The 24040-nt window shown below is 35.8% G+C and overlaps 5 protein-coding genes across 5 annotated transcripts; 3 read left to right on the top strand and 2 right to left on the bottom strand.

The window, feature by feature from the left end:
- Positions 1–3618: 3618 nt before the first annotated feature.
- Positions 3619–4926, top strand: LOC136412746 (protein translocase subunit SecD-like). Its single transcript, XM_066395916.1, has one exon. It carries the CDS (start codon positions 3619–3621, stop codon positions 4924–4926), a length of 1308 nt encoding a protein of 435 aa, XP_066252013.1.
- A 16-nt stretch (positions 4927–4942) lies between these two features.
- LOC136412745 (enoyl-[acyl-carrier-protein] reductase [NADH] 1-like) lies at positions 4943–5728 on the bottom strand. The gene has a single exon (XM_066395915.1). The coding sequence runs from the start codon at positions 5726–5728 to the stop codon at positions 4943–4945; it is 786 nt and encodes a 261-aa protein (XP_066252012.1).
- A 9287-nt stretch (positions 5729–15015) lies between these two features.
- On the top strand, positions 15016–15996 carry LOC136412744 (pyruvate dehydrogenase E1 component subunit alpha-like). Its single transcript, XM_066395914.1, has one exon. It carries the CDS (start codon positions 15016–15018, stop codon positions 15994–15996), a length of 981 nt encoding a protein of 326 aa, XP_066252011.1.
- A 379-nt stretch (positions 15997–16375) lies between these two features.
- Positions 16376–17299, top strand: LOC136412743 (ribosomal large subunit pseudouridine synthase C-like). The gene has a single exon (XM_066395913.1). It carries the CDS (start codon positions 16376–16378, stop codon positions 17297–17299), a length of 924 nt encoding a protein of 307 aa, XP_066252010.1.
- A 5991-nt stretch (positions 17300–23290) lies between these two features.
- On the bottom strand, positions 23291–23746 carry LOC136412742 (small heat shock protein C2-like). The gene has a single exon (XM_066395912.1). It carries the CDS (start codon positions 23744–23746, stop codon positions 23291–23293), a length of 456 nt encoding a protein of 151 aa, XP_066252009.1.
- Positions 23747–24040: the final 294 nt, after the last annotated feature.

The raw sequence follows: 24040 nt of genomic DNA, 5'->3' as shown, positions 1-24040 counted from the left end.
GTAAGTGATGATGTTATAGATAGTGGTTACTTTTCACATATAATTGATTTTGGAAAATTATTGAATTGTAAGTAATGTTTCTTCTGACTGAAAAAATAGTAGTTTCTACAGTTATTCTTAAGTTTATAGAGTTTGCTAACATTAGTATCTTTGGCTTTAAAAGAAGGGGATGGAGCCAAAACAATCTCTCTACTACAACACAATTCTTTAAGATGTCTTAAAGGGCTATTATAGCGTTATCTAGATAGGGGATTAGTGTTTTTATCAAAAGCTCGTGTAATCTCCTCTCAACTCAAATAAGCAGTTATTTCCAAAATGGAAACAACTCAAATAGCAAAGAAGCTGCTGTAAAAGATATAGCTGGTTTTCAAAGCTCTTTAATTCCTTAGCTGTCTTAAAATTATTTTAACTTTTTTTGAGAAAATCCCGGAAAAAGTAGTAAGAAATCCGGTATATATTAGTATAGGGTCATTGAGTGTAGATGTGCTTCAAACACAAAAGTCGGCAAACGAACAGAGTAGAAAAGATTGAAGCAAGCAAAAGAAATTTAGGCTTTTGGTAAGTTACATAATTGAGAATTTGTATTTTTTTAGATGAGACAAAAACTGTATTTTAAAGCTAGATGTGACTTTAGGGTAAAATACCAACCAAAGAACGCTTCTTTAAAACTTGATCACAAGCCTTGTCACAAATTTTACTTTTTCCATTGTAACATCTTTTACTTCTCTTCAACACAGTTAACGAACTACTTTTATCAGCACAGTGAAAGGGTTAATACGGTAACCATAATCTTTACGCGATGATCCAGGCCAACCAACTGTTTGAATCACATCATTACGTTCGATGTTTAGTCCTAACTTTTTAGCTAAGGTGGTTTTTATTGTTCTTTGGATTGTGTTTAGTGGTTTTCTGATGTGATGTTCTGGATCTGCTTCTGGATCAAGATTTAGGCGCTTTTCTATTTCAGTTATGCTAAGCAACATGTGTTTTTCAGGAGGTAATTCTTTTTTACAATCATGCAAAGATTGTTCAAATAATACGCGAAAAACTTTCATACATGCTACAGCCTTCTTATTTAGAATCTCTATATTGTTTACGTAAAGTGAGCCCTCTATCAATTGCAACTTTAGTAATTCCTTCTCTTTAGGAGCGTCGAACAAGAAAAAAATCTTGTTAAACCGGAAAGAAACTATTTCTTCACTTCCATAGCAATTTTTATATATAATTTATCAAGAAGTACTTCTGCAGTTATAACCGACTGATCAATGGTGCTTAAGTGCCCGTTTAGGAGCGTGGTTTTGGAGGAACGGTTAAACCACTGATGGAGTCTATTATGACTACCTCGATTAGAAGATTGTATAATCTAACCGTCCCAAGCTTAAGTGCTTCTCCATTATAAGTTATAGTAGGATAATTACCATGATAAAGGCAAAAAGTAAACTAGAAATAGTGAATCCTGATACAGCAGGAATTGATATCGGCTCAGCTGTGCATTATGTATGTGTACCTGAAGGAAGAGATGAACAACGTGTCAAAAAATTTGGATGCTTTACAGTTGATCTTCATAACTTAGCAGGGTGGTTAAAGAAATGTAAAGTTAGAACAGTAGCTATGGAATCAACAGGAGTATATTGGATTCCTTTGTTTCAAATACTTGAGTCATATGGATTTGAGGTAAAATTGGTAAATGCACGATATATTAAGAACGTGCCTGGTAGAAAATCCGACGTTCAAGACTGTCAATGGTTACAACAATTACACAGCTATGGATTACTCCATGGGTCGTTTAGACCTGATGATCAAATGTGTGTGTTGCGTAATTACGTTAGGCAACGTAGCAACCTGATTGAAAGTGCATCCACACATATTCTACGTATGCAAAAAGCGTTAATTCAAATGAACGTTCAATTACACAAAGTCATAAGTGATATTACTGGAGTGACCGGTATGCAAATTATCAAAGCAATAATTGAAGGTGAAAGGAATCCTGAAAAATTATCAGAATTGAGAGATGTACGGATAAGAAATGATAGATCTACCATGGCAAAAGCGCTAAAAGGCGACTACAGAAAGGAACTCTTATTTGTGTTAAAGCAAGAATTTGAATTGTATAATATTTATCAGGAAAAAATAGCAGAATGCGACAAAAGCATCGAACAATATTACAAAACATTTGAAACAAAATCTGACGAGAATAAGCGATGCAGCAAAATAAAGAATAGGTTTTCAAAAAACAGACCAGACTTTCCTTTACACGAAGAACTGTATAGAGTAACCGGTATTGATTTTACTAAAGTTCCTGGGCTTGATGTGCTAACTATACAAACAATTATCTCAGAAGTTGGTTTGAACCACGATAAATGGCCATCAGAGAAGCACTTTACTTCTTGGTTGGGGCTAAGTCCTGCTAATAAAGTTACAGGGGAAAAAGTATTTGGGACGAGAACTCGCAAAGTTATTGCTCGTGCTGCAAATGCTTTTAGGATGGCTGCCCAGTGTGTGTCAAGAAGCAACGGTGGGATTGGTGCATATTGCAGAAGGTTAAAAAAACGACTAGGAGCATCGAAAGCGATTACCGCTACGGCTAGGAAATTGGCGTGCATTTTTTATAGTATGCTAAAGTATGGACAGGAATATGTAGAGAAGGGCATTGATTACTATGAAAAGTTATATAAGGAAAAAATAGTGAAGACTCTAAGCAAGAAAGCTAGTGAATTTGGTTATGTCTTGATTAAAAAAGAGCTACTAGCAGAAAGAGTTTCTTAGAAGAAAATGGCATTAAAGCCAAGCTTAGACGAAAGTTCAAAAATAAAAAACAGCAAATAAGCAACCGAGTTGTGGCTCCGAACACATTGGATCAAAATTTTACTACTGATCAGCCAAATAAAGTTTGGGATTACCTACATAAAAACTAAAGAAGGTTGTTGGCGGCAATAATTGACCTATATTCACGCATGGTGGTTAATGAGTAACATGATAATTAGTTATAAGATTCTTTATTGATGGCCGTTGATAAACGCAAACCCGATAAAAATCTGCTGTTACATAGCGATCAAGGGTCACAGTATACCTCTCAAAATTACCAATTTCTATTGAATACAAAAAACATCATTTCCAGCATGAGCCATAAGGGCTGTTGTTACGATAACTCTGTTGCAGAAAAGTTCACTTAAAAGGGAGCTGCTTATTGATACTTCTCGCTCGACAAACCAGAACTGCCATATTTGAATACATAGAAATCTTTTATAACAAATAACGTAGACATTCTACTATTAACTATTGCATTCCTGCACAATTTATTCTTATGATAAAAACGTCTTAACTTTCTCTCTACTTTTTCTGGGTAAGGTCAAATAGAGAATTTTACAAAAATCTATTTTTAACTTACAATCAATTATTACAATTTTAAACCTACAACTTATGTATAACAGACTTATAGTCAAATCTTTTTCAGTATTATGCATCTGTTTATTTGCTTTATACATAACACTGCCAAATTTCTTTGATAATAAGCTTTTTATTTCGAAAAAAAGAATAAACTTAGGCCTTGACCTGAAAGGAGGGGCATCTTTGCTTTTAAACATAGACTTAGACTTCTATTTTAAGGAAAAGCTAAGCATGCTAGCTAACGAAATAAAAGAGACATTGCTAACAAAAAATATTGAATCTAACGTACAAAATAGCGTTATAACTTTAAATAATATTGATGATTATAAAAAAGCATCTGTGTTGATTAATGCGATAAATCCAAATTTAGAGCTAAATAGAAAAGATTCTTCGATTCTCATTTCGTATAAACCCCATTATAAAAATTCTTTGATCAGTGAAGTAGCTGCAGAATCAATAAACAATGTCCAGCGCCGTTTGGACAAACTTGGCACAAAGGAAGTCAGCGTTCAAAAACAAGGGCAGAATAAAATATTAGTGCAGGTGCCTGGAGTAGAAGATACCAAGCAGATAAAATCTCTGCTTGGCAAAACTGCTAAGCTAGCTTTTCATTTGGCAAACACTAACATAGCCAAGGTGCAGGATATAGACCATGAAACCACTGTCATGCTCAAGGATTCTTTAGGTAATTCTTATCCAATATTCCGCAAAACTGAAATAGGTGGTGATTCGCTGGTTAACGCATCAGTTAGATTTGGTCACTTAGGTAAACCAACAGTGCATTTTAAATTTGACAGCATAGCGAGTAAAAGATTCACAAAAATCACTAAAGAAAATGTGGGAAAACCTTTTGCAATTGTTCTGGATAACACAGTCTTAACAGTACCTACAATACGTGAGCCAATTTTAAATGGAGAGGGAGAAATTAGCGGTAATTTCACTGAAAAACAAGCAAGCGAACTTGCAATACTTTTAAAATCTGGAGCACTGCCAGCACCACTTAAAATAATTGAAGAAAAAAACATTGGCCCAAGTCTTGGAGAAGAATCAATAAAGGCAGGGGAAATGGCAGCAACAATCTCTATTATAGCCGTGGCTTTATTTATAATCATCACTTACGGCAAATTAGGTGTATTGGCCTCTGTTGCACTTTTTTCTAATGTAGTTCTTATATTATCAATTCTCACTCTGCTTGAAGCAACTCTAACTTTACCTGGAATTGCCGGTATTGCACTTACTGTTGGTATGGCGGTGGATGCAAATGTTTTAATATTTGAGCGAATTCGTGAGGAAATCAAATCTGGCAAGAGAGTGGAACGTGCTATTGAAGAAGGGTTTAAAAACGCTATAAAGACAATACTGGATTCAAATATCACAACACTCATTGCTGCAGGAATAATGTTCATTATTGGCAGTGGAGCAATTAGAGGCTTTTCTGTCACTCTATCAATAGGAATTTTATGTTCGATGTTTTCTGCAATCACAGTCACAAAACTCCTGATAGAGTTGTGTATGAACCCGAAGGAACTAGCGCTTTGAATTAGGGATTTAGATCTCAGTCAACCACCTTCATTCCCACAACGTTATATCCTGAATCGACGTGCAAAATTTCTCCAGTAGTGCCACTACTTAAGTCGCTTAATAAGTATAGCGCTGCCTTGCCAACATCCTCTATTGTAACATTGCGTCTGAGCGGAGAATTATTTCTATTCCATTCTGATATGGAGTGAAAATCGCTTATTCCAGAAGATGCTAAAGTTCTGATTGGACCAGCGGAAATTGCATTTACTCTGATATTTTGTGGCCCGAGATCACATGCTATATATTTTACACTTGCTTCAAGTGCCGCTTTACATAAACCCATAACGTTATAATTTGGCATAACTTTTTCAGCGCCATAATAAGATAAAGTAAGTAAACTACCACCATTTGACATCATTTTTTCAGCCCTTTGCGCTAAAGCAGTAAAAGAATAGCACGATATATGCATTGCATTGAGGAAGTTATCTAGTGAAGTATTGACATATTTACCATCTAACTCATTTTTATCGGAGAATGCTATTGCATGCACCAAAAAGTCAAGAGTACCCCATTTTTTCTCTATTATTTCGAAAGCGTTATCTATGATTTTTTCATTTGAAACGTCGCAGTGTAATATTAGCTCCACATTTAGTTCATCTGCTATTGGTGATAGTTTTTCTTTTATTATTTCATTCTGGTAGGTGATTGCAAGTTCTGCTCCGTGTTCTGAGAGAGTTTTTGCTATACCGTATGCTATTGATCTCTTATTTATTATTCCGGTTATTAATCCCTTTTTGCCTTGTAATAGACTTGTCGTCATAGAACTATCTGTTTTTTTATAATTTGGAATATTAACTAGGTAAAGTCAAGATATCACTATGTTTTAAAATATTTTTTGCAGTAACTTGAAGTCTATAAACAGTAATCTTGATTCTTCTACAACAAAGCCATCCCATATGACATTTTACCTATACCCAATCAAGCATATTAATAAGTAAGTAAATCTTAATATAATCTTATTATACTTATAAATACGCTGTATAGAATGAAAGTATGGATGATTTCATAACTGCAAGAAGAAAAGATGATGCTGTGGTATCTGTTTGTCAGGATAATAAGAAAAAAAACGTGTTAATTTTAGGGCTCAATCAAGCCGCAAGGAATTTGTTAAAATACGAGGAAGGGAATTTACTTAATAAGCCGTTAATCAATATTTTAAGTGCAAGAGCAGCTGACGACATGAAGAATTATTTAGAGTATACCGAAAATGGGCACGATTTACTTGATATATTACCTAAAGTGATAGATTTTTCCTTAACTGATGCTAAAGGAGAAGATATCAGGACAAAAGTAAAAGTTTTCCGCACTGCACAATTTGCCAGTAATAAAATAAATTATGAGCTATTAATACGTGATATCAGTTTGTCCCATAAACTAGGAATCTTTAGAGATAAATATCTAATGGGTAAAAAATATAAAAACCATGACTTATTCGATATACCGGGCAATGAGTCCACTATTCTAGAGTTATACGTTATATTAAATTTTGCCTTTCAACATCAAATTAATGCAGCTATAGGAGTGATTGGCTTAAATAGTAGCTGTAGTGAGACAAATAATGCACTGAAAGTTATCATAGAACATTTTTATAAAAATTGCCGTAGTGATGATTTTCTAGGGTATATTGATGAGAATAAAGTGCTTTTTGTTTTGATTAACTGCGATGTAAAAAGTACATCTAAAATAATTAATCGTATACATTCTGCCATTAATAAGCAGTTATTAATGCAAAAATTACCAAGTGTATCAATAATTTATGGGAAGATAGCTCAAAAACAGGCAGCAAAATCTACCAGCGGTACCTTCTGAAAAGTTGTTTTTTATTTATATTGAGTTTAAACTTAAATTTTTATAAAGATTTAAGTTTATTTATGAAGTTAAAGTACTACCTGGTAGCACTGCTTTCATCATTGTTTTTGCAGAATAGTGCTAGCTCTAAAACAATTTTGGATAAGGAAATATTTTATGCAGAACTAGACGGAAAAATAGATTTGAGATTCGGCTACGCCTTCAACAGAGATTCTTTCAATGCTAAGCCTAAGGATAAAACTTCAAGTGATTCATACTTGCGCTTTCTTTATTTACAGCAAGTTTATCCAAATACTCAAATGGGGGTTAATGTTAAGGCAGGGGTTTCTGGTATTGCAAACCTAAAAGCGTTAGACATAGAAAAGTTAGACATGGAGGAATGGTATTTTATCATAAAAAACCAGGAACTTGGATCAATTAAATATGGTAAAAGAAGTTTAGTTAGTCAGAGCATGTTAATTAACACTTCAAAAATTTATGCAGCTGCTGGAGGAGTAAATGGTTGCTGGGCAAACTATGCAAATTTGCGCGGTGATCCTAAAAAAGATGGTGACCCTGGATATGATAAAGACAAGGTATTTTGGGTAAAACCCAACATTTACAGTGAGTATAATGGGCTCGAACTAGGGTTAAAACAATCATCAATTAACTACATCTCCCCTAAAATCTATAACTTTCAACTCGGGTTCAGTTACGTCCCAGGAAAAAATAACTTACAATATAGCAATCTAATTGCTGCTGGCCTTTCCTATAAAAACAGCTTGTCAGATGATATAGGTTTTACTACTGCCTTAACTGGTGAATTTGCAAGAGAAAATTTAACTGATTGCTCAGATGGGACTTCTAAAAATTATGAATGCCGCAATCAATTACTACACTGGAATTTTGGTTTGAAGCTAAAATTGTTCGATCTTGATTGCATTTTTTCGTATGGTAATGGTGGTAAATCTGGTGAGAAGCGTAATCCTGAAACAAATAATACGTATTATATGAATGCAGGTATCGCTTACCGTTCTGATTCTTACAAATCGAGCTTAACATATTTTAGTAGTGGTAGGGATATTGCAGGCGAAGGTACAAACGAGTTAACATCATATGCTTTAAGTCTTGAAAATTCTCTTTTTTTAGGTACTTCATACTATTTCGATATTGTAAAGTTTAGTACAAAAGAGCCTAAAATAGAAAATAACAACTCTGGTTATGTGTTCTTGGCTGGACTGAAATTAAGTTTTTAATATTGCCTCCTTCCAACACTCTTTTCTGTCATCCAAGGTAACCGTTCACAGATTTCCACTTAATTTTTCAATCTCACTCATGGAGAGGCCAGTAAACTTAACAATAGTGGTGACATCAACATTATTAGCCAGCATTGTTTTTGCAACTTCAATTTTTCCTTCCTTTTTAGCATCATCAAGTTTTTGTTCAAGAACAGCCTGTTCATCAAGAATACGTTTTATTTCCTGTTCATAGGCAATAAATTCTTTTTCTGACCAGTTAAATCTATTTAGTTCTTCATAGGCCTTTTTAATTATTACATCACTACCTATTATTTTTTCCAGCTCTTCTTCACTAGTTTCGTCTGCATATCGAAAAAAATAAACCCATTTTTCAACTATATTTTCCAACTGATCTTCCTTATTCTTTGGAAATTTTGGCAACTCAATAAATATAAAATAGAAATCTTTTAGATCATGCTCATTAGTGTCTTCATCTCGAATAGTATGCTTTGATTTGTACTCAGATTTATTAGGAAACAGTACACAATCTGCTATAGCAATGAAGATAATTTCCTTAAGGTTATGATACTGGTCACCTTTATCAGCTTGCCTTGAGTAAGCTTTAGCAGCATAGTATTGGGCGCGTTTTTCGAAGCCTTTAATTTTAGCGACCTGCATCTCGCAAATGTATTGAGCACCTGTAGAATCTCTACAGAGAACATCAACAATACTTTGCTTTTTAGCGGCGATATCAGGGTCTTGAATAGTACTTAAAAACTCTATATCCTTTATTTCATTTTTACCAGTAAAGCCAAGAATATCATTGAGGAAGTGAATAAGGATATCTTTATTTTTTTCAGTACCGAAGATACGCTTGAAAGAGTAAGAGTTCAATGGACTAAGATATTTACCCATCGAACCCTCCTCTAGGAACCGTACGTGAAAGTTTCCCTTCATACGGCTCGAGCCACCTTAAGTCCTTTTCTTTAGAACCGGCAACAGTTTTTATCGAATATTTGGACATATCAAATTCCTTCTTAGAACTAACATTAATCATACCTTACCATTTTTGCAAAGAGAAGAGTTTTTTTGATTGACGTTCTTTAAAGTAAGCATACCACTCTTTATCATAGGGGTTAGCTACTGCTCTAATTTTCTTATGGCGGCGAATTGGTACACTTGTCGCTTGGAAGAGTTCTTTCCATTCAACTATGTTTTTATTCTTAGCCAGTACTGCAAAACACCATTTTCGAGACTCCTTGACTTTAAAGTATTTACCTTTAATCCAACGTAATCCTTTATTAGGATGTCTGCGTTTTGACCAGTGCCATAAGGCTTTGAAGATCTCATGGTCCACTTTTTCGTAAGCTTTTCTCGCACATATTCCTCGATGGTAATTGGCCCATCCTCGAATTTGAGGTGTAAGCATATCAATTACTTTTTCTTGGGTTTCTGCGTTCTTCTTGCGAATTAGGTACCGGATGCGCTTCAGAAGTCTGTTTACACTTTTTTCTGAAGGTTTGATGATTAGTTTTGTTTTGTACTTGCGTACTGTCTGACCGAGAAAATCGAATCCCTGTTCTATGTGTATGATCTTTGTCTTTCCTGCCGATAAAGATAGCCCTCTTTGGCTCAGGAAATCCTCTACAAGCCGTTTGACTTTAGTCTCTAGAATTTCTTTCGATTTTCCAGTTACTATAAAATCATCCGCATAGCGGATCATGTGTACACCATATTTCTTGCGTTTTTTGGTTCCCTTTTTTCCGAAATGTTTATTGAAAACATCATCAAGACCGTCGAGAGTTAAATTAGCAAGTACAGGAGATATAATTCCACCTTGTGGAGTTCCTGCTATTGTGGGATGTAGCATTCGTCTTTCTACGAATCCAGACCTTAACCATTTATTTAGGATACTCTTTTCCATTGGAATTGAGTTCTTCAACCAGTGGTGGTCTATTTCATCGAAACACTTCTTAATATCCCCCTCTAAAATCCATTGCGGAGCATCACGTCTTGCCAATGTTATGAAAATTTGACTTACCGCATCTGCTGCTGAACGATGCACCCTGAATCCATATGAGTGAGTGTCTCCTATTGTTTCTGCAACAGGGTCCAAGCCCATAAGGTATAAGGCTTGTATCGCACGATCTTTTATAGTTGGAATACTAATCGGCCGCTTGCCGCCCTCAGGCTTGATTAGATAAATGCGTCTCATAGGTTGAGAGTGATATCCACGTCGCTTTAGGCTAGCAATTCCTTGAGATTTAGCTGAAGGACTTTGCCACAACTGATTATCAACACCAGCTGTGTATTTTCCTTTGTTCGAAGTTACGCGTTTCACTGCTAATGCTTTAGCACTAAAACTACGTGTGAGAAGATGTTGTAAAGTTTTCACTTTATTCCATCTCCCATCTTTTGTTGCCTGAACAATACGAGCTTGTAGCTTCCTAGTTTTTTTCTTACATTGAGACCAATTAATTTGGTTCCAGTGCTCGGCAGTACCGAAAGGTGCACTTACAATTTTACCTGTAACCATCTGCTTTCCTCTCTTTAAAAGTTTTACAAACAATCTTGTCCAAGATGACCATTGTGGACGTCAGTTCTCTTTCGAGCCAGGTAACGTTTAAACCTGTATCACATCCATTACAGATGAGCGTTCACTTTTTCCACACTCCCAATCCCACATACCCATAAGCCTTTCTCACGATCGACCTTACTGAATATCCAATATTGGTACCCAGAGATATATGGGGTTTCCGTGTTCCACCTATTAAACAACAACGGGTTAGGATTGATCTCTACACCGGTGACCTTGATGTTTGCGTATCAAATGCGTTCAGTTTGATAACCTGTCTACTTACCTTTTGGTTCAAGCCTATCAGTGTCTTTGGCTTGTTCGACGTAACGATGCTTAGGATCATTTGCTTGCGCTATCCATACCATTAACCCTAGCCCCCGTGCCAATTTGACACTTATAGCATTGTTCTTTCTTCACAGACCGAACTTCTCCTTTTCAGGCGGGTTCATTGTCCTAAACGCTTTGCACAAAACATTACTGCTTTTGTACAGTCTAGTAGGGTACGAGCGGCAAAACACTCGGTTTAGTCAGGGTGACCTGCTAAACAATTTAATAAGCGACTTTTCACGTCGCACAAACGCAACTAACTTACTTGGTTCATGCTATGGCAAAGACGATCCTGAACGTAGCAGAGGCTTTACTTTATTTTACGTAAGCGTGAATATTGGAGCAATATTGGCTTCTATTTCATGTGGTTATGTAGCCCACTTGTTTGGCTGGCACTACGGCTTTGGTTTAGCTGGTATTGGGATGTCTATAGGGCTAATCTTTTTTCTCAAATTTCAGAATCTTTTAGGAGATAGCGGCCTTTCTCCTTATCCAGAGCTTATGAATAAGCGCATATTAGGGATTAAAATTTTTGGTATAGTATTGATAGGAAGCTTTCTGTCATCATCAATAATTGCTAAAATGCTTATACATAGTGAATTTTTTACTAATATGCTCATATTTGTTGGAATAACAGCTCTGGGCATATTTATTTATATAATATCTAAATTATCAGCAGAACAAAGACGAAAATTAGTGGCATTATCTATTCTTGTGGTATTTTTCTTATGTTTTTTTGCTTTAGAAATGCAGCTTGGCTCTTTGGTTAACTTATTCACCGAAAGAAACGTTATTAACAATGTATTAGGTATAACAATTCCAGCTTCAGTTTCTCAAGCCATAAATCCTTTGTCAATTATAATATTTGGCTTTCTTTTTGGAACATACATGAAGTTTAAGCAAAAATATGCAACTTCCATGTTTACCCTTGGCCTTCTGACAATGGCTATGTGTTTTTTCACACTGTACATAGGATGTTTAAACTCTAACATTGAAGGTAAAGTAGAATACTTATATTTAATAATTGCTATCTCCTTTATGGGACTGGGAGAATTATGTATTGCTCCATTGGTCCAAGAACAAGCAACTACACTAGCCCCCAAAAACCTTAGAGGAGTAGTGATGGGTATAGTAATGCTGTCATTAGCGTTTTCTAACCTAGCCGGAGTTGCAATATCAAAATTTATGTCAGTTCCTTCAGTAAATGGTAAAATAAATTATTTAGAATCTTTAGAAATATATAAAGAAGGTTTTTTAAAGGTGGGAATATTTAATTTAATGCTCGTTATTGTATTTTTATTCTTCTTCAATTTTATACATAAAGTTGTTACTAACTCATCTTGTACAAAAAATTGATATAGGTAAGCTTAAGACTACTATTTGTAGGTCTAAATTCTGTAATCGTTTACGGACTTTTACTGTATTAAGCATATCCGTTCAGGATAGCGGCAAGGTAGTATAACCATAGAGTAAAAGTGAGTTTACAACAAATGGTGTCATGCCAGTGCTTGACACTGGGATCCAGATTGGGCACTAAGTTGGTAAACACGAAAGCGCTTTACAACGTTTTTGATGGAACTGTGCAAAAGGACTGGATGCCAGTGTCACGCACTGGCATGACACCCATTTGTTCCTATAGTTGTCTTTTCTCATCTACCTTATTTTGCCACTCTGCTGAACAGATACTCATATCTTCAATACTCTTTTGCTTAAGACTTACATTTGATTAAATATGCTGCTTAAAATCAGTGAAAGGCACACCCAATAGGCTATTTTGCCGAGCTTCCAACACTTTCACGTTTACTATTTTGTCCCTGTATTTATCTTCAGGATCATCAATGCACACTGATTGCATATATGGGCTTTTACCAATAATTTGGTTTTTGTATTTACCTTTTTTATCGCTAAATAGAACAGGTATAGTTTTGCCTACCATACTCTGGTTAAACTCAAGTTGTTGCTTACTAATTAATTTCTGTAAACGAAGAAGGCGCTCTGTTTTAACCTCTTCTGGTACTTGATCTTTTCTTTCCGCTCCCGGTGTGCCTGGTCTTGGGCTGTATTTAAAACTATAAGCCTGAGCATATCTAACTTTTTCTACTAATTTCATAGTTTCTTCAAAGTCTTTTTCGGTTTCTCCAGGAAAACCAACAATAAAATCAGAAGAAAATTCGATTTCAGGTTTCAATTTGCGAAATCTATCTATTATTTCCAAATACTCCTCTGCAGTGTGTTTCCTGTTCATCGCGTGCAATATTTTATTCGAACCAGACTGCACAGGCAGGTGAACAAACGGCATGAGCTTTGGCTCTTCCGCATGTGCCAAGTAGAGAGATTCATGCATATCTCTTGGATGAGAAGTTGTATAACGAATCCTCTCTAGCTTTTCAATTTTAGCAATATGACTAATTAATTTTCCTAAATCCCACACTTCCCCTTCGCACTCCCCATGGTAAGCATTGACGTTCTGACCAAGCAAATTGATCTCATTTGCCCCATTTGCAACTAATTTCAATGCTTCACGAAATATTTCATTCACTGGCCGTGAATACTCAGCTCCACGAGTATAGGGCACTACACAAAACGTACAAAATTTATCACAACCCTCTTGTATGGCAAGAAACGCAGAAGACCCCTGGCTATTGCCATAGCATTCATCTGGCAATTTATCAAACTTTGCAACTTCAGGAAAATCAGTGTTTATTACATGACCTTTACTTCTGCTTGCTTTGACTATCAGCTCCGGTAAGGTAGCGATACTCTGCGGACCAACAACAATATCAACAAAAGGAGCCCTTCTGAACACTTCTTCTCCCTCTGCTTGCGCTACACACCCAGCCACCACTATAGTCATTTCTTTTCGTAACGAATGAATCTTCCCAAGCTCTGAGTAAAGTTTTTCTGCTGCCTTCTCTCTAATGTGACAAGTATTCAGTATCACTAAATCGGCTTTCCCTGCATCACTAACAACGTTGAACCCCAAAGGTTTAATTACATTTTCCATTAAAACGGAGTCATAAACGTTCATCTGACAGCCGTAAGTTTTAATATATAGGCCTTTCATATTTGGTATGTCTTTTTCAAAATTTCTTCACCCTACACGTAAATGTCTAACAGACCAGCGCGTGACGCTAGTGAACTTGCTAGCACAATAGATTTTGACAAAATTATACGAAAAACTGGATCCCAGTGTCAAGCACTGGGATGACAAGTTCTCGGCAACCCCTACGTCATACCATCACGGTATCTCTAGATCCCGCTAACAAGTAGCGGGATGACGGTTGTCAGGGTGTCATGAAAGTAGCTAACACTGGCTTCCATCCAAGAGGGCAGTGCCCTCTTCTTGTCATCCCAGCGCTTGACACTGGGATCCAGGAAAAAGAATGGTGTCATCCGAGTAGCTTGACACTGGCATCCAGGAAACTTAATTGCAAGTAATGCATTGAGTTTGGTGAGTATGGGTTTTGCGTTATAGAATGAAGCACTTTTGGTGAATTTGTAAAGAAAGCTGGATCCCAGTGTCAAGCACTGGGATGACAAGAAAGGGAGCACTGGAATTTTTATTTCAGTATTGTACATTAGCCATGCATCTGAACAGATACGAGCTTTCTGCTTTTTTTGGGTAAGGTCAGTCAAAAAGGTTTTACAACAACCATAATAACTATAACTATTATCAATACTGTAACTGCTTCATTTAAAACGCGAAAATAAATATGTGACTTCTTATTCGAACCCATTGCAAAATTTTTCCTATATTTTGCAAGTAGCATATGAATAATTAACATCAAAAGTATTGCAAATGCTTTTACATGAAACCACCCTTCACGATATGCTTCCCTAATAACCATTAGTGTAATTCCAAGACCAAGTGAGAAAAGCATTGCAGGGTTTATGATATATCTAAGTAGCCTCTTTTCCATTGTTTGAAGCAAGCTATCATTTTCCGATCCCGGTTTTACAGTTGCATGGTAGACATAAAGCCTGGGTAAATAAAGCATACCTGCCATCCACATGATAACAGAGATAACGTGAAAAGCCTCAAGCCAGTGGTAATAGTTCATTAGCAAAAATTTAAAATTCCTGGTATTGTGTTAGTTTAATGAAAAAGAAATCGATATGAAAGCAGAAAATTTCACTAAAGAACAGATAATTGGATTCTACAGGAAAATGCTACTCATACGCAGATTTGAGGAAAAAGCAGGACAATTATATGGGATGGGATTAATAGGCGGGTTCTGTCACCTATCAATAGGACAAGAAGCAGTTGCAGTTGGAACTCAAGCTGCATCAAAATTAGGTGACGCTTTTATCACAAGTTATAGAGACCATGGCTTAATGCTCGCATGTGATTCTGATCCAAATGTTGTAATGGCAGAGCTTACCGGCAAAGAAACAGGATGCTCGAAAGGTAAAGGTGGTTCGATGCACGTATTTGACGTTGAAAAAAAATTCTTCGGCGGGCATGGAATAGTGGGAGCACAAGTTCCAATTGGCACAGGAATAGCATTTGCTAATAAATATAAGAAAAAAGATAATGTGGTATTTACATATTTTGGCGACGGTGCTGCAAATCAAGGACAAGTATATGAATCGTTTAATATGGCATCTTTATGGGAGTTGCCTGTGGTTTACATCATAGAAAATAATGAATACGCAATGGGAACCTCCGTGCAAAGATCAACTTTAGTAACAGAGTTATATAAAAGAGGAGAAAGTTTTGGTATTCCTGGAAAACAAGTTGATGGAATGGATTTTTTCTCTGTTTATGAGGCTACAAGCGAAGCAGCGGAACACACACGCAGCGGAAAAGGGCCTATCCTGCTTGAAATGAAGACATATCGATATCGCGGTCACTCAATGTCAGATCCTGCTACTTATCGCTTAAAAGAAGAAGTTGAAGATATGAAGCAAAATCATGACCCTATAAGCACTTTAAAGAAATACATGACAGATAATAAAATGGCTTCAGAAGAAGAGTGCAAAGTAATTGATAAGGAAATACGTGATTTAGTAAAAAAGTCGGAAGATTTTGCCAAAAATAGTAAAGAACCAAGCGTTGATGAGCTGTATACTGATGTTTATAAATTTGTTAGCTAATTTTTTTATCCAGAACTGTACAAACATTGTATAGTAAACGATGTCATCCAAATAGCTCCTTCTCCCGTCATCCAAGTGCCCTCCTTTTTTTGTCATCCCAGTGCTCTGACTACTTGGATCCAGCTGAGTTGGTGAGTATAAAAGTATAGCTAACGCAAGCTCTACGTCATGCCGCCGCGAACCGTCATCCCGCTAACAAGCAGCGGGATGACGGTTGTCAGGCTAGCTGTCATCTCAGTAGTCTCCTTCTCCTGTCATCCGAGTAGCTGACACTGGTTCCTTTATGACGGCAGTAGCCCCTTCGGTGTCATTCCAGTGCTTGACACTGGAATGACACCAATAATTGACATTTCACTAGATATTCATTATAAATAATGGAATGCTACAAAGTATAAAAACCATATTAATAGAAGACGATAACGTTAGGCTGGATAGGTACATCAGAAGAATCTTTCCTGATTTAAAGCAATCTGTAATTGAAAAATCTTTAAGGAAAGGATTAATCAAAGTTGATGATTGCAAAGCAAAGTCCAGTGATAGAGTAAATTCTGGGCAAACTATAACGCTGAAGCACTTGAATTATATTGAAAACGCTAATTCTGATCGCAAATATAATGAAAAGTTAGTGAATCTACTAAGAGAGAACATATTATATGAAGACGAATATATACTAGCTATAAACAAACCCGCAGGGGTCATCGTTCAAGGTGGCGTAAAAGTAAAGATTAGCATGAGTGATTTGCTTGACCAAATAAGAGAGGGAGAAACATTTAAAATTGTCCATAGGCTAGATAGAGATACGAGTGGAGTGATAATATTCGCACGCAACGCTAATGTTGCCAGATACCTTATGGAAGAATTTAAAGGACGAAGAGTAAAAAAAACTTATTTAGCATTAACTTCTGGCATACCGAGCAAGGATAGTGGAACAATAGACTATCCATTGGTGAAAAAATATGTTTCAGGTCAAGAAAAAGTGGTCGTTGATGAAAATTCACCTCAGAATGCCACTACGCATTTTTCAATTATAGCAAAATCCAAACACAATGTTGCTTATTTAAAATTACAACCAATTACCGGCAGAACCCATCAGTTACGTGCACATTTAGCTCATATAAATTGCCCTATTCTTGGTGACGGTAAATATGGTGGTAAAAAAGCTTTTATTGATGGGATAGCAAATAAAATTCACCTTCATTCGCATTCTTTATCTTTAAAACTGCCAAACAATAAAGAAATCACTATCACCGCTCCTATCACTAAACACATCGAAAAATCCATTGAAGCGCTATTTTTCGACTGAAACGATTTCACCAATCAACTTTTCTGTCTTTGGCTTTAATTTGAAGCACAGATATTAGGCTAATTAATGCGCAGGCAGTAAGATAAATGCCTGCTGCAAGTTTTGTTTCGGTTTTTTCTATAAGCCACATGCATATGGATGGAGAAAGGCCACCAAATATTCCTGCAGATATGTTATGTGCGAGGCTAAAGCCCGTGCACCTAACTTTCGTTGGAAATAACTCGCAAGCAAGAGAATTATATATTCCAAAAGATGCACTTATTGGTATGGTTATTAGCCAATAAGTGAGCGTTATAACATAGTGGTTATCATAGGACAGTAGCGAAAATGCCGGTAAGCTAGCGCAAGCTAATACTATTAGTACAGGAACCATCACGTTTTTCTTCCCAACTTTATCAGATAACGTTGCGAACAACACTGCAGATGTTCCAAATATAATTTCGCTTATAATTCTTACTACATTTTTAATATCGATGCCTGACAGGGTAAATTCTTTTACAGATATGTTGTAAAACATGATTGCTGAATAAACGATTGCATTTTGAGCAATACCAAGTCCAATTGCTATCACAAATGCTTTTTTATAGTCCCTGATTAACTCTAAAAATGGAGAATTAGATAAGCTTTTATTTTGATCGTGCACTTTATATGCTAAGCTCTCTTCCATTATATATCTTGTTAAAAAGCCTATTATGCCCATAATGAAGCAGAAATAGAAGGGCAACCTCCAGCCCCAAATTTCATAATTTTCACCTGTAAACTTTTTGCAAACAGCTATCATTACAAAGCATGTAATAGAACCAAGAGCACCACTAAAAGCTTTCATGCTACCTAAAAAGCCTAGATTTTTTTTATCGCTTGAATGCTCTATTAAAAAAGCTGAATTGATACTTGTTTCTCCACCTGCTGCCATTCCTTGTGTTATTCTACAAAGCAGAAGCAGTATAGGAGAAAATATTCCTATTTCTTTAAAGCTTGGTATAATCGCAATTGCAGTAGATGATATCGAAGCTAATATTACGGAAGTCAGCAAAATTTTCCTTCTGCCGTATTTATCTCCAATGTAACCAAAAATAAATGCACCAAGTGGTCTAAATCCAAATCCAATTGCAAAACTACCAAGAAATTTGATTGTGCTTAAATAATCGCTTTCTGAAGGAAAAAAAACATTGCTTATTATATGTGTTAAAACTCCAAATAGAGTTAATTCATACCATATAATCATGCTGCAGATTATGCCCGATAGTATTGCCTTTTGGATGTTAGTCATAATCTTTCGATTTAACATAACCTAATATATCATTAACCGGTGCTCCTTGCTATAAGATTTTTCACTCAATGATCTGCAAAGACAACTCACGTAAATGCTTATCCTCCACCTTGGAAGGAGCACCCATTAGAACATCTTCACCTTGCTGGTTCATAGGAAAACAGATTACTTCACGAATATTTGGCTCATCAGCAAGCAGCATAACTATTCTATCAACTCCTGGTGCTATTCCACCATGAGGAGGAACACCAAATCTGAATGCACGTACAAGTGCACCGAATCTTGTATCAACTTCTCCCCGGCTATAACCTGCAATGGCAAAGGCCTTATACATGATATCCAGTTTGTTATTACGAATCGCCCCGCTCGACAGTTCTATTCCATTGCAAACGAGATCATATTGGTAAGCAAGGATATCCAGTGGATTCTTTTCCTCTAAATCTTTCAAGCCGCCATGTGGCATGGAGAATGGGTTATGAAAGAAATCGATTTTTTTACTTTTATCGTCATATACAAAATAGGGAAAATCAATGATCCAACAAAACTTGAAGATATTGTCATCTATAAGACTGAGTTCTGACCCTAAAAGAGTGCGCACTTTCCCTGCAATTGTTGCTGCCTCATTCTCTTTGTCAGAAGCAAAAAACACACTATCTCCAGGCCCTACATTCGTTACTTCTCTTATGTAGTTTAGCCTATTGTCATCAAGGAATTTAGCAATCGGGCCTTTCGCAGTACCATCTTTATCAAACGTTATATATCCAAGACCCTTAGCACCGAATTCTCTTTGCGCATGTTTTATCTTTTTATCAAAGAAGCTGCGTGGTTCCTCTGCTGTTTTAGGTGCAGGGATCGCTCTGACTACCATACCACGCTCGATATTGCTCTTGAAAATATTGAACTCTGAATCACGGAAAATTTCTGTAACATCGCTGATTAATAATGGATTACGCAGATCTGGCTTATCAGAACCATATTTGAGCATTGCCTCTTTATATGTAATACGTGGAAAATCTTTATCAACAGACTTACGAGAAAATTTAGCAAACACTTTATATAAGGTAGACTCAATAATCTGAAAGATGTCTTCTTGAGTTATAAAAGACATTTCAAGATCTAGCTGATAAAACTCTCCCGGAGAACGGTCAGCCCTTGCGTCTTCATCACGGAAACACGGTGCAATTTGAAAATATTTATCAAACCCTGAAACCATGAGCAATTGCTTAAAAATCTGTGGAGCTTGCGGCAATGCATAGAATTTACCAGGATTTAGTCTGCTTGGCACCAAATAATCACGTGCACCTTCAGGGGACGAAGCAGTAAGTATTGGAGTTTGAATTTCCAACAACCCTTGCTCTATCATGAGCTTGCGGAGTTCTGCAATAATTTGTGAGCGCAGAATAATATTGTTGCGGGCTTTTTCACGCCTTAAATCAAGAAAACGATATTTAAATCTCATATTTTCCGGATATTCTTGTTCGCCAGCAATGCTCGCTAATATACTTCTTTCTTCTTTCGCTATTTCTTCATCACGGTGGAACTCGACTTCCGATTCAACGTGCAAATTGCTAACTACAACCTCAATTCCCCCGGTTGCGATAGAGGTGTTTACCGTATCTTCAGTTCTAGCTTCAACTATTCCTGTAACAGTAATTACACTTTCCAATTTTAAATTTGATATCTCATCAAAAAAGTCTTTGTCATTATTAAATACTAGTTGAGTGATTCCATAGAAGTCTCTTAAATCAACAAAGATTAGGTTGCCGTGATCACGCTTACGGTATAACCATCCAGAAAGGGTAACTTCCTTTTCTACGTCGTTCTTCCTTAATTCTTCACACGTGTGAGTCTTGTAGCAGTTCATGTTTGTTTCACTTCTAAATTCTTTAAAAAGTATAGAAATAAACCTTACTACATACAAGCCCATTCGTCGGATATTTGTGCAATTTACGAAATAGAGCAGTATTACTTTTATACTGTCTTTACTCACACAAAAATTGCACAATTTCTATAATTATGGTATAATAGTAAGGGTATTTTTAATGAATTAGATACAGGAAATGCCACTTACACAGATCATAATATATAGCATAACGTTACTTGCTGTCGCTGCAGTATTTCTCTTTTTGAGAAAAATATACAAAAATCACATTAGAAAAATCATATTTCCTAGAAAAGTTTTTAAAGAAGAGTGGGAAGAAGACAGAAAATTCAATGAATTGTATCAAAAAAACAAGCAAAAAGAGTTGCTGAAACAACAAGAAACGCTACGCGAGAAACAAAAAGATGTGCAAATTTATAAAGAAGATCCAGAAATAGTTGACATAGCAAAACCGGTAGGTAAATGGACAAAGATGGTTATGATGGGTAATGGTTTAATGCAGCGTTTTGCACAATTGATACATAGAGAAGGCGGACAGAAAGGATTTTGGGAGCTGTTTGTAAAAGCTCAGGCTTCAACTCAAGGTAAACATAAGGGGAAAGGCAGATAATCCATGCTTGAATGTGAAAATTTATCCTGCGCTCGTAATAACAAAGTATTATTTAAAAATCTCAGTTTTAAAGCTGAGCTAAAATCAAAGATTCTAATCACTGGTCCAAATGGTAGTGGTAAAACCAGCTTAATTAGAAGTTTATCTGGACTTTTACCGCCGGTATCAGGCAATATAAGGCACTGCGGAAAAGATATATATGATGATCCAAAATCCTATATACCTTCTATGGTCTATATAGGCCATAAGAATGCCTGTAAAGATAGCTTAACTGTTGCTCAAAACGTAGAATTCTGGGCAGGAATACGAAATACTAGAGAATTGATTGTGGCAGCTATTTATTGCTTGCAGTTGCAACCTGTACTTAATATTAGATATGGCGAACTTTCTGCAGGTTGGAAAAGGAGAGTTGCGCTTGCTCGCCTCTTGATTTCTAATGCAAACGTTTGGCTGATAGATGAACCATTTTGTAATCTTGATAGTGCAACGTGTGAATTAGTGCTGAACCTAATCTCAATACGCTCTGAGCAAAATGGTATAGTAATTATTACAGGGCATAGCTCTACAGAGCAATTGTGTGATTTTACAACGATCGATATACGCGATTTCAATAGACTTCTTGCATAGTTTTTGGCAACACGTTAACAACCGTTAGAAACGAAAAAATTTACATGACACCCTTCGCCAGCCCCCTTATCATGATGTCTATAACAATGTTACAAAAAATAATATCATAGAATTCAGTAGGATTATTCCTAGGATGTTTCTATGTTCCAAAAGAGGAAACTTAAATAACAAAATAAATACCCTTTTAATATACACAGAAGGCCTTCTATAGCTAACTTAAGTAACCAGATACAACTATAACTTTTATTGTTTAATAACATTTGTGCCATTCTCTCTAACTTGAGCTTATGGTTTAAAGTACTTAATGACCAAGAGCATAATTATTACTACAAATAGGTGGTCTTAGGCTTTCAAGATGACTATTTACTTTCAGCGAATCGTCCAAATCATGCTCTATTTTTTGTGTTTTTATCTTGAATTTAAATCCTAATTTTTCGCAGAATTTTTGAAAATATTCTTTAATAACATCAAACAAGTTTCTACTTTCCCCTTTATAATTTTTTAGTTCCTTAGGAATAGTAAGTAATAATTTGCCATCTTTATAGGTTACACCATCTTTACCATCTTGAGACTCAAGTACAAATTCAAGTGAAGTCGATAGATCGCATATTTTTTCTCCTGGGTTATCAAACTTCGTTACGAACACTAACATATCAGATTTTACTTTTGTACTGATTGGATCAGCACAATCAATACACATTGTTTTATTCTTGCTATATTCACCTTTTAATCCATATTCCAAGAGTGAACTTTCAAGAATAGGGATGCTTACAGCAAATTCATACCCCGCTTGGTTACAATTAGTGATTATTTCTTCTAAAATAGGGTCATTCGGAACACTTGCTTCTGCGTATTGGAACATTTCCTTAAAGACTTCTTTTACAAATGGGCGATAGTTCTTATTCTCATCTCCTACTTTTAGTAATAGATGCAGATGCTCTCTTCCAGCATTGTAAAATCTCTCAAAATCTTTCCCATATGAGGTGGTTTTCTGATAATCAGGAATTTCAGAATTTTTGCAGTGACTTTTCCATAATTCACATAACGCATTATGTGCAAGTTCCTTTTCAAGATCCTTGAGGACTGAATCAACAAAAGCTCTACCATAATCTGTATCTATTTCTCTTTGTTTTTCTCTTGCGGTTTCAGTACTGTATATATCATAACTATTAAAAAGGTTGCTTTTGCGATATTGAGCTCCTTCCATTAACGCAGAGGTTAAAACTGTATCTATAATTTTTCCATTAATAACAAAGTTCATTCTTGGAAAATCGAAATACATTGTTTCACCAGAGTTTGCTGATTTATTGCTCTCACCAGCCTTTAATTCACTAAAACCAAATTCTTTAATTTTAGCCTTCAATGTAACTATTGGATTTGCCTCACTCATACTCCCTCTTTCTTCAAAGTCAATTATACCATAAGAATTATTAATAGATTATTGACAATATGTAAGCTTAACAAAGGCTTTACACTATCTGTATAATAAATACGCTAAGACAAAAATTTAGATCTAGAAAAGATAATTGAACTTTATTACATTCCATCTATAATAATTTAAAGTAGCAAGCCTCAAACTAGAAGCCTGCTATTACTTACTGGTTACTTTACATCAATTCTCTTGATATGTTTCTCCGACTTAGGTATGGTTACATTCAATACTCCATCTGAAAAATTAGCAGACACTTTATCTTGCTCTACATTTACTGGAAGCTGAATAGACCTATAGAAAGATCCATAGTATCTTTCTCGATGGTAAAACTGCTTATCTTTTGACTCGTTATTACACGTCTTTTCACCCTTCACTATTAAGCTGTCGCCAGATATACTAATGTCTATGCTTTCTTTGGAAATACCTGGTAGCTCTAGCGAGAGACAATAGCTTTCTTTTGTTTCATAAAAATCGCAAGCTGGTAATAGACTACTACCTCTTCTGGAAAGCTCTGAGTCCCATCCTGTAAAGAAGCTATCAAATATGTTATCAACGGCTCTTTGTAGTCCTCTTACACTAAAGTTATCACAGTTATTGTTTTTATTTGAATGAACTATATTACTCATGTTGTACCTCCTTTCACTAATATATGCATTACATAATCATTCTACTTACTAATTTCAATCCTAAATCTAAAGTCAGAGCTTTTGTTAGATATGAAAAGTTGTTCCAATTTACCATGACTTGATTATGAGAAAAAAATCTTATTTGGATTACCATGGGTAATGCTATAAACTAGATTAATTGTAGTACGTAGAGTTATTGCATTCCTCCCATTTCTGCGATTATTTTCTTCATCTTCATTTGATAAGTATTTTACTTTCCAAACTTACCTCCAATGATTTATTTAATATTCCCCA

The sequence above is a fragment of the Euwallacea similis genome, chromosome 12, assembly GCF_039881205.1.
Source record: "Euwallacea similis isolate ESF13 chromosome 12, ESF131.1, whole genome shotgun sequence".
Lineage (NCBI taxonomy): Eukaryota > Metazoa > Arthropoda > Insecta > Coleoptera > Curculionidae > Euwallacea > Euwallacea similis.
This window is presented reverse-complemented; position numbering and strand designations above follow the sequence as displayed.